At 27.9% G+C, this 14,617-nt stretch overlaps 1 protein-coding gene across 1 annotated transcript; it reads left to right on the forward strand.

Moving 5' to 3' along the window:
* The first annotated feature begins 3,530 nt into the window (after positions 1–3,530).
* On the forward strand, positions 3,531–8,372 carry LOC132928005 (uncharacterized). Its single transcript, XM_060992566.1, has 4 exons — positions 3,531–3,614; positions 3,750–3,899; positions 4,227–4,394; positions 8,196–8,372. The coding sequence occupies exons 1-4, from the start codon at positions 3,531–3,533 to the stop codon at positions 8,370–8,372; spliced, it is 579 nt and encodes a 192-aa protein (XP_060848549.1).
* Positions 8,373–14,617: the final 6,245 nt, after the last annotated feature.

A 14,617-nucleotide genomic window follows, 5' to 3' on the forward strand; every position in this document is an offset into this window, starting at 1 on the left:
AACCAAAAAATCCAGCAAACAGCACGCAGATCCGTACCGACGGGAAACACAAACATCACGGCGGCACACACTATAGTTTACTAGTCAGTACGGCGCACCGGTTATATACCGGTCGATTTCTGACCACACATACATTCTTCAGTCAACACAATTTCTTCTACTAGAACATATTTTCAATCAGTACGAAGAAAAGAAGGGAACGCCGAAGCGACACGACGACCAGCCGCAGTCCGAAAGTAACATCGACAAGTACATGGAACAAACATTCCTCGTACGGACCGTGAGCAACCCATACGGGCATCGCCACACTCTTTCTGTGCGGGACGACACCGCAATCGGCGATCCAGACGACAAGAAAACCAGAGAGCCCGCGTTCTTCACACGGACCACAAACAACGTAGTATACGGGTAGTACCCCCCCCCCCCCCAATTCACCCACGGCCGATTTTGACAGCTTGCCTTCCAGAGTCAGATTCACGATAGCAGTCGCATCATAGCTAGACACTACCCGTGGTCGGCTCCGCACCCTTGTCTGTATATCTTCTATGCATATAACCCTAAAGTGCCGATAGGGCGAAGCTTCCAGCTCGTCGTGACAATACGCCGTATCCGGCAGTCCGCTTTCAAGCCTGGCTGCCGTGTTAGCGTATCAACCCCATACGTCTGTAAATACTTGTATAAATTTATATGAAAATAAATAGAGAAAGTGATACCAGTAACCAGAGCGTTGTCATTCACTTTTAACGAAACAAGCCACAAGGCTATTGTTTCACTATTAAAATATTATCCACCAAATGTCGAATCACAAGTTAGTTTGTCCAATAGATGTGCAAAATACACAATATAATAAATATAAAATTAAACAATTTTATATTAAAGAAATTACTATACTGTGGGGATTAAATCATACAAATATTCAAATACAACCAGTTGAAGAAGTATGAATCAATTTTTAAAAATAAAATAAATTTAATTGCAGAATATCTTTATTTAATTAATTCACAACGTGCTACCTATGTTTTATTTATTAATTTAAATTATTTCATTTCGGTAATTTTTTTTTTTTACCTTTTTTCTGATAAAAACTTAAAAATAATTTAGCCATTTGAGTTTAAATAATATTATAAAATCTTAGTTAACATGTTTATATCCAACTTATGGTAGATATATGTTTAATCATGATAGATACCTGGATAGTATAAAATGTCTTTATTAACTTTTTGGAGGGCATTCGCATCGGAGGTGGATATCTCAGAGCTCATTAGAAGCTGTGTTTGCTATAGACCTCTCGGGCTGTGGCATAAGCTCAAATCTGGCCTTTGGAACTAAACACCAATAAGTTTTACAACAAGAATTCGTTAGTACAGAGATATACAGATCACAAAAAATTATTAATATATAAAGAATATGATATCATTTTGCAAATATTTAGGTATAACAGCAAAGTATTTAAAGCATGTCTGCGCCTTGATAAACTTGTACAATAAGTTAGTTTTAAAATATGTTGTATGGAGTCAAACATCTGATACTGGCAGATCCATGAGGATTTTCTAAACATAATAAAAACGGTTTAAGTAAACTACCTTGGTATTAAAAAACGTATGCTTGGATTTCTAAAGTATAATGTCTATATAGTGTCCCGATTAAGAATTGCTGGTGGTGATTGAATCATAAGAATATTCAAATACAACATGTTGAAAAAATATGAACCAATTCTGAAAAACGAAACAAGTTTAATTGCAGAATATCTTTGTTTAATTAATTTCGAATGTCCAACATTCATATGTTTTATTTATTATTTCAAATTATTGAATGATTGATTTATTTTATTTATTATTAACAATAATTTAGCCATTGCATTTTAAACAATATTATAAAATTTTAGTTAACATTTTTTAGTTAAAAAAAAAAAATAATTATGTTTTAGGGGAGACGATGCTTTCAAGGCTTTGTCAAATTGTGCGAAAACCCCAATGATTAATAATATTAACGATTTATTCGGAGTCCTTATTACATTTATTCTTGGTGGAAAGAGTTGAATTTTTTAATATTTAAATTCTTCAAAAAATAAAATAATTTTGTCGATATCAAGGTTATATATTTTAACTATTAATAAATAATATAAATCATTATATAATGTATAAGTAGGGATGAGCAGTTAGAGAAGGAAAAATTTTCTAAATATACACAAAAAAAAAACAAAAACATGCACAAAAAAAACGAAAATATTACAAAAACATCAAAATTATGCATACAATTTTTAATTATAAATAAAAATAAAAAAAAATAATAATATAATATGATACAATTTATAAACAACGTCAAAATTTCAGAATCTAATCGAAGACTTCTTGGTTCAACATCTGTATATCTAAAAAAAATTATAAATTTTTGTAAATATTGTGACTCACATTTAATTTTTATTTATTTTTCATACCTGTAAATTTTTTGCATTGTACCAGTTTAAGTAGAGCTTTTTTAAGATTGTCAACGTGTAGTCGACGACAATTGTCCGAGAGGATATTTTTATATATTTTTTTAAGTAGAATATTTGATTAAAATATTTAATTTAAGTATAATCTTTGATAATATTAATTAAATTTGCATTTTTATGCACGAAAAAACGTTTAATATGCAAGGTATTATTAAAAAATGTACCCAAATATGCAAAAAAAATGCAAAAAAAAAACTACAAAAATGAACTCGCTAGGTTATGAAACGGATTTATAGCTCACCTAGCCATAATTAATAGAAGAAATAGACAAAAATATGCAAGTCCTATAACTTTTCATCCCTATTTATAAGGAATAATTAATATTGTTGTTTCATATTATAGATCATTAGTGAACAATTTTTTAAAAAAAAAATGTGTTTTTTGTGCCTTCATGACTTTAGTAACTTGATAGGTTGTGCAAAAAACCCAATGTTTAAATGAATTAAAAATTTATTTGGAAGATTTCTTATTTTATTTATTTTTGGACAAAATAATAATTGAATATATTATAATTATTGTACTGTTCAAAAAATGTTATCCAAAACATTTAATTATACTTTCAAAGCATTAAATTCACCGTAGCCAGTAAGAATTACGTATGTTTATTTTTTATTTCAAATTATTTCATTTCGTAATAGTCATTTTTTATATTACTTAACCTAATATAATATAATAACCCTAATCAATGATATAATTAATAATATTAGCAGTAGGTATAATAACAAATAATTATTTAATTTTAATTTTAGATAACTAGGGAATAACTACTAATTTGAATATACTATAATGATTAAATTATTAATTTTATTAGTTTTTATTTAGGTGTATTTGAGTGAACAAATTATAAATATAATTATATAATTATGTATGTATGGATTTATTTTATACTTCCGGTAACTTCTAGAGGTCACAGATCAAGCATATAAAAAAACTCTCCACAGTATACAAATTTATTTATAATTTATAACTCTAATCAGTCTTGCTGTTGAAAATTTATAAAATAATACTCCGGTGCTTAAATACAGTATCAATAAAAATGATAATGATGAAGGTGTTTGTTCTTATTTCATTTCTCTCTTTATCATATTCAAAAACCAGCTTTATGCCCAACTTACCTTTGGTAAATTAATAATTCGCTTAATTTATTAAAAACATTACGTATTTTCTATAGTCATTATATTTTATAATACCTAATATTATTTTTTGTTTTTTGAGATTTCTATCACACAATTTATATTTATTACTTTTACTGAAGGGAGAATATCGTATAGTATTTGAAAAAATATATTCTTGTGAGTCAACACATTTAATTCAAATTAATGTTTTTATTAATAAAAAGACATTAAGTATCACTGAGCTGAAAGGAAATTTTACATTTTTATTACCTTTGGACGATACTCTTACAGTAAGTATATATTTAATAACAAGGAGACATAATATTTACAAATCCGCCTACTTATTTGGTAACCTATTTTAAGTTAAAAGGCCAAATTTATTTCTCCGAAATAAGTAAATGGTTATAGAACAATTAAGTAGAAACAACTACTTAACATTGATTTGTCACTGACGTTACTATGCCCTGGTGAACGAATAGTTGTAGTCTAACATATTTGCTATGGTAGATTTAATTTTAAAATTTAAGTAAAACAACTTTGAATTTATATTTGTTATATTTTAATGTTCTTATTTCATAACACTAAAAGTATTACTTAATGTATTATTTTTTTTATAGCTAGATATAAATGTTGCGTCTTGGAGTTCTATTGGCGGTTGGAAACCAAATTCAATGGTTTTTGTCACAAAGAGAGCATGCAGTTTTGGGAAAAAAGTCTTAGGAAACGTATCGAATACAATAGCTAAAGCTTTTAACTTTTTTAATACTAGCTGTCCAATAGTAGCGGTAATGTATAACACAATTAAATAATATTTAATTAAAAACACACTAGCGCTCACAGGTTTTGCTCGGCAATCTTGTCCATTTCCTGTTGAGTGCTATAATATCCAAAATAATATACACACATGATACACAAGTTGATCAGTGTGTTATGTAATAGCGCACGAAGTTAGTTAGGGGTAATCGGGCGCACGGTCTATTGTTATCCGTTCCCGGCCCACACACAGATGTATAGTAGATATCGAGTGTATTATCGTCATTCAGTAGGAATTACATAATATTTATGTTTAAATATAATTAAATTATTTGCAACATGTTTTTTCCTAAAAAAAAAATAATACCGTATTAGATTCTAACCTTCTAACCGGAGTAATAAATGTACTGATTTTAAAACGATGTCCTTTTTTTTTTGTGAATGATAAGTACTCGATAAGTAATCAGTACCTATAATGTTTCGGTGTTCATGTATGGGATGGTTTTTTATAAAAAGATGGATGTAGTTTGTACTTTAAATAGGAAAAACTTAAAAATGCTGTGTACTTATTTTTATAATCGGGAAAAACAAACAAAGCCATAAAGAAAAACAGGATTTTTACAAAAATCGAATTTGTTTTATTGATGTTATTCAAAACGAATAATAGTAAATTATTGATATTTTCACTGAATTATTTTATTATCATTTTTTATTGTAATATATCGTTATTTTACTCGATTTCGTAAAAAAATAAATTTCATACGATCATACATTTTTTTCTATCTATATTGACGCTTGATTTTTTTTTTACAGTTATTTGAAGAAAAAGTTCTGGAAAACCTTGTGTTAAGTTTTTTAACCTTAGATATAAATTACAAACATTTTATGAATTTTCAACTTCTAAATTCCTTGCAAATTTTCATGATTAAGACATATTTTGTAAATATTTAAACTTTTAATGCTTATAAACAAAAATCGTTAGTCACGATTTTTGATTTTTTTTACTACGATAAGTACAACTTATAATAAATCTTGTATTAAATTTTAAAGATTTTGTGGATATCCAATTATTTTATAGGCATTACCAAAATAAAAATTTAGAAAAATTGAAAATTTAATTTGTCTATAAAAAGCTTAAAAAAGTAAAAATATGTTGAAAATTTAATCTTAAATAGATAACGCTTATATAAACATTTGGTGAAATTTTCAAGTATTTACAATGATTCGTTTTTGAGTTAATATATTAACAAAAATTGTGACTAACGATTTTTGATTTTTTTTTACTACAATAAAAACAACTTATAATAAAATAAACCTTGTATTAAATTTTAAAGATTTTTTCACACTCAAAGAAAAATTTCATTTAATATAATGAAAAATCAAAAACGCATATTAAATCAATGAAAAACGGGTATAAAATTGATTCAATAGTGCACTATTACAACTCCAAAACGTGATGACAGTAAAAAAAAAAAATTGACAAAAAACACTCATCATTGTAAAATCAATACATCACTCCATTCATAATCTAAAATTTAGAAAAATCGAAAATTTCAATTTTCTGCAAATAGCTTAAAAAAAGTCAAAATAATTTGAAAATTTAATCGTAAATAGATAACACTAATTTAAATATTTTTAGAAAATTTCAAGTATTTGCATTGATTCATTTTTGAGTTATAGCAAAATAAAACAATTATTTTGTCAAAAATTGATTAGCAAAAAATTCCCGTTTTTCCGTTATTATTTTAGGGTTTTACCTGACGCTTTTGAAAATTACTGGAAATTTTTTACTTTTGACCCACCAAAGTACCAACTAAATTCAATTTCCTTTTCAAAGAGAGGCTGAAGTTAAAAATCAAAGCACAATAGTACTACTCCAATTTATAATTTCCAAATACTTAATTTATCATGTTTTAGTAAAATTAACCCCCCCTCCCACCCCCAAAAAACATACATTATTGTAAATTCAATACATTCATCACTTCGTTCAGAATCTAAAATCTTTTATAACTATATAAGATTTAAAACACAAGATTCTTTATTATTTTTCAACAATTTTTTTTATGAATATAAAAATCTACCGAAAAGCTAAATTAATTTTTTATGAGAATTTCCAAGTTATCGAATATTATTGTTAATATTCACACGAGTGACTAGATAGGTAATAATTCTTAAAATGATAATATAAGATACTACAAAAGTTATTCTTATATTTTAGATTCTGAACGACATGCAAAAGGGATTGATTTTACAATGATGTATATATTTTTTTTATTTTTGTGTCTGAAATTACGTTTTAGAGTAGAAATAATACATTTATTTTTGTTTTCAGCCAATCAATGAATCTAGTTGGTACTTGGGAGGGGGGGGGTCAAAAGTAAATAATTCCAATAGTTACGAAAAACCCTAAAAAAGTAACGGAAAAACTGGAATTTTTACGCATACCTAATCAGTTTTCGACAAAATCGATTTACTTGAAATTTTTACCAAATGGTTATATTAGCATTATCTATACTTACAATTGAATTTTCAAAACATTTTAATTTTTCTAATTTTTTTTTCTTGAAATGCCGATAAAAAAATTTGGCTTTCTTAAAAATTTTAACATTAAGTTTATTATGAGTACAACTCAAGTAATTGTAGTAAAAAAAAAAATAAAAATCGTTGGTCACAATTTTTGTTTATAAGCATTTAAAGTTCAAATGTTTACAAAATATGTCAAAATCGCAAAAATTTGCAAAGATTTTTGAAGTTCAAAATTCGTAAAATTTTTGTGATTTATACTTAAGGTTATAAAACTCAGTTCAACGTTAATCAAAAGTTTTCCTTAAATTAACTGTAAAAAAAAATTCTAACGTCAAAATAGAAAATATTTTATGAGCATATGAAATTTGATTTTTTACGAAAACGCGTAAAATAATGATACATTACAATTTAAATATAGCTAATAATATAATATATCCTACTAATTATCCTAGATTGACAAATTATCTACGTTCAGAATCGTTTTTTGAATATAATGATACATGCCATTGCATTCAAATTTAACACATCCATTATAGTGACCTACTATCCATCTCTACTATACAGTAGAGCAATACCCACTTAACCACCCTTTTTTTTTATATATATTTGAAGATAAATGAATTACGTGAATACCGCAAAAATTGCTAACTATTATTAAATAGATAATAACTAAAAAAAAAATGTATTTTTGTATATAAGTATTGAAAATTTAATATAAGATTCTCCATAATTCATTTATACTAAAATTAATAAAATTAAAAACGAAGATATACAATTTTTTTATGTATATATATATATATATCTTAAGTAGTTAAGTTCCAGTGTATGCAATTACTGATTAAAACGATAAATAACGATAATTGAATTAATTTGTTACGATATAAAAATATTATTTGTAAGTACTTAAACGTTTTTGTATTTTATATTACAAATTTAATTATACGTCATAACATTTTTTTTATTAAAAAGAGTAACACTCATTACTTCATATACACTTCTAAAATGTGTACTATATAAACAATGTTGTGACCATATTATTTTGGTTTGATTGTAATAATAACTTAAATTTCGACAGTAAGCCCAATTCAAAAATTGAGTATACATTTATGAATTTTAATGTTTTAATATTTCAATGAGTAACTACATAACAGTACTGTATGACGTTGAGTTATATATATTTTAAAGCAAGTTTTCTTTCAAATGTAAGTAATAATATAAACAATTCTCGTAACTAAAATTGTTTTAACTTGTTTTTGCTTCAATCAACTAGGTATTTAGTTATAATAATTTATCTTTGAATGTTCCAGGGAACATATATAACAACAGGTGTTCACTTGGAGGAATTAGCAGATCATAACTTGCCCAAGGTGTATTTTTACGGAAAATATAAATCAACGTTAAAGATAAAAAATGAAAAAAATAAAGTATTGGGTTGCATCGTAATAGAGTGTAGTCTTATACGACCATGGGAAAAACCAATTTGATTAATTTTTACTTCATAATAATATACGAGTATATATTGTTACTGTCATAATTATAATGGTTTTTTTTAATTTTTATTCTTACCTTTTTTATACTGTAGTAATTACATTTATATGTCTTATTAAATATTATAACTACCCTATCATGTCAACTTTGGTTGCCTATAATGTTAAATTGTTAACAATGATAACATTTAGCGTAAGGATAAAAACTATTTTTGATTTTCTGATTTGGTGTATTGATGATATCTCTGCCATATCAATTTTACATAACTGTCCCGTCTAGAGTTGCATTTTTTCAATCGATTAACCGATTATTTATCATTTGTTAAAAATAATCTATTATTCGAATAATCGTATAAATAACCGCACAGCTTTTAAACCTAATAAAGAGGTAATATAATTGTGCTAGTCGGTGTCTTATTTTTCAGAATAATTCATATCTACACGCCGATAAAATACACACATAAAAATAATATTCTAGTAGTCATGGCAACGAGTGATTATTATTATTATAATTATTATTTTTTCTGCTTTCAACCCTTTGTGGTGGTAAGCCACCCTTTATACCTAGGAGTATAAGACCTAATAATTATACACACAAAATTTCATGAAAATCGGTCCAGCCGTTTCGAAGGAGTTTGGTAACAAACATTTTCAATATTGTGACACGAGACTTATTATATTACATTAAAATAATTTATTATAATTTTAATAAGAATGCTGTACGCTTGTACCGTAATCATAGGACATCTACAACCAGTTCGCAATACATATGTATGTCACGGAACAACAATTGAGAACCACAATTCAACATCATGATTTTAAATAGTTACTAATAATTTACATCATAATACTATGTAATAACTTGTAACAAAATATAAAAACAATTTAATATGATACTAACATAGATGAATTATGGAGGAAATCGTGTGTTATTTTTTTTTATATAAATTTCACGATTAATGATCTCTCGGATTGTCTAATACTCTAATGTATAATATTGATACGGCGCATTACATAGGCGATTTAGGTACACCATCACTGTGTGTGGTGGTTTTTTTACTTACTAAAAGAATAAATCCGCTTAATACGCTTAGTCGTTTTAATAAACGTAATATTTTATAATTAACTTTCTAATCATACATTACGTTGGCAATAACAAAATAATAACGGACATGTTTTTACTCCATCTTTAAGCTACTCTGTTAAAAGTATACTATGCAGATTTTTATACAGTCATTTAAATGGCTTGAACCAAATATAATATACAAGTCTAACATTTTAATCAATCATAATCACTATTATATTTTCCATTACCAATTTAAATAATTACATAAACAAAAAATATTCATTATTTGATATTTGTAAGTTCTAGCAAAATCCTCTTTAGTGTATGGATTTTTAAGAGCCCTTTCTTTTTTCACCCTAATCATCCACTCTTCAATAACTTGTTTTGTTTTATAATTTAGTTTATATTTATTTTTGACATAATTATAGACTTAGTATAAATATACCGATGATTATTTTATCGAACAATGCTTAATATTTTTTTTTTTTTTTTAAATAACGTTTATTTAAATATTTACAATCTATATTAAAATATATACAATAAGTAAATAGGAGGGGGGAATGACGGTGATGAGGCGGTAAAAAGAGTAGCTCATAGTAAGCACCTCTTTATATGAATATGAGTTTAGTAATTATAAATTATTTAGAAGGTCTCTGGACCATTTTCGGCATTTCTGGTTTAAGCATCTATACGTGGAAGTGTTTAAATTCGCAATTGGGATATGAGTTGGTTTGAGTGGTATTGCATTTTGGAGTGGAGTCTTTGGTTGTAGGTGATCGCAGTCTTGTTAATGGAACTTTAAGGTCTTCATGTAAGGCTACGTATGTGCGAATCATAGGGCTTTGGTGACCATACGGAGGCAGATGGATTGGAACACTTGAATTGTTCTGAAATTTGAAGGTTTAGCAGTGCCCCAGAGAGCGATGCTGTAGGACCAGATCAGTCGGAGGAAACTTTTGTAAAGAAGTAAACGGTTGAAAATGCTCATATTGAATTCGAGGAGTGGCCGAATCAGGTGTAGACGAGAGTAAGTTTTCTTCATTTCGATGGAGGTCGCAATTAGATCAACTACTCGATATAGTTGGTGAAAATGGCGTGTTTAGGGGGAAAGCCAAATTAGAATTCAGGTAACGTGGTTTTTCCTGATCAATAGTTTCTTGAGAAGACGTTTTTCAGGATTTTTCCAAGCTCTGGTAAAAGGCTGATTAATCTATATGAGTCCGTTTTGTCTGGAAGTTTGTTAGGGTTGAGTATTGGGAGTTTTAGCCGGAATATTTTTGACAATTTTGTTGCTTAATTGGTCATAGCCTGGTGGTTTGTTGGTCTTAAGTGTCTTAATTGATGAAATCTCACCAGGAGTAGTATGTTTGGTAGGTAGGGTCATGGAGATTGGTGAATAAATAAATTTGTTCACATGGTTCAATATGAAAAGTGTTAGGGAGAATCTCGTGTGATTTGAATACGTTGGTGAAATTTTAAGCTAGCAGTTCGGCCTTTTCTTGAGACTTTTGGCCAGTTTACGTGGTTTAAGGTGGGCTTGCTTGGGACTTGAGTATTGATTTTCAATAAAATTGGAGTATGGTCCGAGGCTGGATCGTTTAAGTTGGTTATTGGAGTTTTAAGATGGTTTGGCAAGTTCGACAAGAAATAGTCGAGAATCTCATGGTGTCTATTTGCGTGTCTTGGCCAGTACGTAGGAGTATCTGGGGACAATGTTTTGGCATATGAGGATGATATGATCTTGAGAAGGGAACGGCCTTTTGTGTTGATATATCTAGAGGCCCAGGATTGGTGCTTGGCATTGAAGTCAGCTACAATGATGTATGTTTGGTTGAGGAAGAGTAAGAAAGTTGATAATTCATTATCAGGATATTGGTATCTAGGGAGGAAGTAAGTAGAAGCAAATGACATTGGAATTCAGTTTATAATTATGAAGGAAGCAATGATTTAAAGCTTGTTTGAGGTGTTGGGGGCGGGAGGGAGAATTTGGTATTTTATTGGAGATAAGTAGAGCAGTTCCTTCATGAGCGGAACCATCTGGGTGATCAGCTTTGAATGCTTCGTATCCGTGGATTTTAAGGAAGTTTTTATTGGTGAAATGTGTTTCTGATAGTATGGCCATGTCAATTTGTTTTTCATTTAGAATGTATTGCAGTTCATTGATATTGTTGAGAATTCTGTTAGCATTCCACATTAGGATTGTGAGTGGGCAACTAGACTTGTTAGCGGCGGCCATCATTGAGTATGAGTTTTTCAATGAAGGTCGTAAGCAACGAGATTAGTGAGTTATAACTTATAAGTAATTTAAGGTCATTAATAAATAAGGAGAGGTGGTTGGAGAGGTTATTCGCAGATGGTTAGTCCAATTTCGCCCAACTAGACGGGTTAGTTGCTGCAAGAGGTTGAGAAGAATTTGAATTTGGAAGGGGAGGGTAATGTTGAGACGATGACGTGAACTTTTTGGTTTGATTTATACTGGTATTGTCAATATGTGTGTGATTGGCTCTGGAGTTAAAATTTGAATTTAGAAGTATTGCCACTGTAGTTAGCAGGGTGAGAGCCTCCACAAAGAGCACATTTAGCTGGTTCGCTTCGGGATTTTTGACACTTGGAGAAGTTGTGGCTGTCTCCAAAGCGAACGCATCTTGGGGTATGACCTATAACTGAGAACGTTGACATTGGGGGATTTCCTTATTTGTGTGGAGTGCTTCCACTTTGACCTTGGAGTAACACAGTAAATCAAAAATTTCCTGATTTTACCGAAACTACAGGAGGTCAATGAAAAAAAAGGGAGTGGGGTTTTTGTAGATTTATGAAGAACGTTTGTAATGTTTTTTACTTGGTAGCATTGTTCGGATAGTTCTTTGGATATATTGTAGTCTATGTCGGTAGATGGATGTAGGTTCCTGATTACAACTCTAAATGGTTTGCTATCTTTTGACAGGTAAGAATGGAAGGAAACGTTTTCAGTTTTTAGAAATTTAACAACAGATCTGTATTAGTCAGAACTGTAGGTTTGCAAGTTAACACTTAACACCTTTGGTCGTAGTTTTGCATGAAAAACTAATTGAGTCAGTATTTTTTTTTTAATTTGAGACAGAATGTGTTACGTGAAAAAAATTACGTGTTTAATGTACTTCGATTTACCTACTTCAAATTCATATGTATACTCGTGATCAAATTTTGCGTTGCAATATATGATCAATTTTGTGTAATGTATCATAATGTTCCATACTTCTTTTTTATCATTAAACTTCCATAAATCTATTTTTGTATTACCAGCTATTTGTGTGTTCAGTAATGTTGATATACATCGTTTCACAAAATCAATCATTTTGTATGGTATCTGATGAAGAAAACGTTATTTTTTTTATATTAAAGTACAATTAATTTGAAACTTACATTGCCATTTTCAGTGAAAATTCTTTTATTATTTTCAATAACTTTTACAATAATCTTTAGTGTGTCTATTAACGCTGTTATCATGTAATCATCCACAAATGCATTCTTGTCTTCTTCAGATCGAATATAATGACATCTTGGTAACATCAAATTTGATTTAACATTTTTGTAACATTCCAAAGACTGTGCCAAACCATTCAGTATTTCAAAATATATAAATTAATTTTATGCCTAATTAATCAGCATAGTAATTTATAAAATGTATTTATTATAAGCGTTGTATATTCAAGTGTATTACAGTTATCTGTATGTACCTAGTATAATTCAATTCATCGTAAAAAATAATTACTTGTAATAACACTCTTTGTGCTGAAACATTTTATGATTATAATAAATAAAATAAAAACACTTATCTGTATCATATACTTATAATGGTTTTGTGTATAATTTGTGTTATAAAAGAAACTTAAGAGGATGTGTTGTCTCCATCTTTAGACGTACAACATAGAACATTTTTGTTTAGGTTATGATATTTTTGAAACTGCACATTTTAAAATGATCATAATTTACTTAAAAATAATATTATCAATAAAAGACTGCGGGGGGTCCTGAATAATAATCTTACCTTTAAATTATATAATAGGAAAGTTCACTTTAATATCAAAACTAACAGCACAACATTGAAACTGGTGAACGAAAACTTTTTATGTTGTACGTGTGTAACTGTGTAAGGAGGACACAACATATACGGTACTACGTCCTCTTAAGAATTTTAATTGAACAACATTATACTCAGGTAAACGGTAATTTTATTTTTAGATTATAATATATTTTCATCTAATTTTAAAATTGTCCTATTCACTAGGTACGCTAAATAAAGTTTAGTTTAGTATTTTTTTTCATGTCTTAAATTTAATTATTTAATCACTTGTAATAACTAATTGATCACATCGAACATAGTGAAAGTAATTTAATTATCAATATTAACTAGGTATCCACTTTCTGGGCCATTATCATTAGGCCTAATCGTTTGTACTTGGAATAAAACAATAATTTAAACGAATATTGAGTGAAAACTTATTTATTCCAAAATTATAATAGGTACCAATAAGGTACTTGTTAAAAAGAAGTAAAAAGTTTGATTTAAATATGAACATATTAAGTAATTTTGAGTATCAATATTTTTAGTTAGGTATGTAAAGTTTTAACTTTTACTGTCTTGATACTTAAAATAAAATATAAATTCAATTCGCGATATAGATATAATAAATATATATAATCCAATAATTGTTAAGATATTATAATATACTATATAAAACCTCTTTAAAAATATATATTATATACCTACCAATAATGTACATTGTACAAGGTATTAAATTATCTGCTGTGTCCTTACTTATATACTTTAAATATTAAGAGAATGGATTGTAAATTCATAACAAAAGAATTTCAAAAAGTGTTTATTTTTAGAAATAATATTTAATAAAATCTATTTAAATAATTTCTATTCATATCTATATAGCCGTATATATAATAACTTAAAATAATGTTGTGAAAAATATGTTGTTCTATATAGCAAAAATGTGCAAATATTTAATTTCTGAAATAATTTTGTTATCTTTTTTCCATTAAACATAATTATATAATAATATATGTATGGATTTATTTTATACTTCCGGCAACTTTTAGAGGTTACAGATCAAGCATGTCATAAAACGGTCATCAATATATACATTTATTAATAATTTATAATTATTAATCAGTCTTTCTGTTA

The sequence above is a fragment of the Rhopalosiphum padi genome, chromosome 3 (genome assembly GCF_020882245.1).
Source record: "Rhopalosiphum padi isolate XX-2018 chromosome 3, ASM2088224v1, whole genome shotgun sequence".
In the NCBI taxonomy this organism is placed as follows: Eukaryota; Metazoa; Arthropoda; class Insecta; order Hemiptera; family Aphididae; genus Rhopalosiphum; species Rhopalosiphum padi.

What these genes read in the sequence shown, in the direction of transcription:
- LOC132928005 (XM_060992566.1), top strand. Translation starts at nt 3,531, where the DNA reads ATGATAATGATGAAGGTGTTTGTTCTTATTTCATTTCTCTCTTTATCA. An exon ending in CTTTGGACGATACTCTTACA is followed by an intron (nt 3,900 to 4,226) that starts GTAAGTATATAT and finishes TTTTTTTTATAG; the next exon opens with CTAGATATAAATGTTGCGTC. An exon ending in CTAGCTGTCCAATAGTAGCG is followed by an intron (nt 4,395 to 8,195) that starts GTAATGTATAAC and finishes TGAATGTTCCAG; the next exon opens with GGAACATATATAACAACAGG.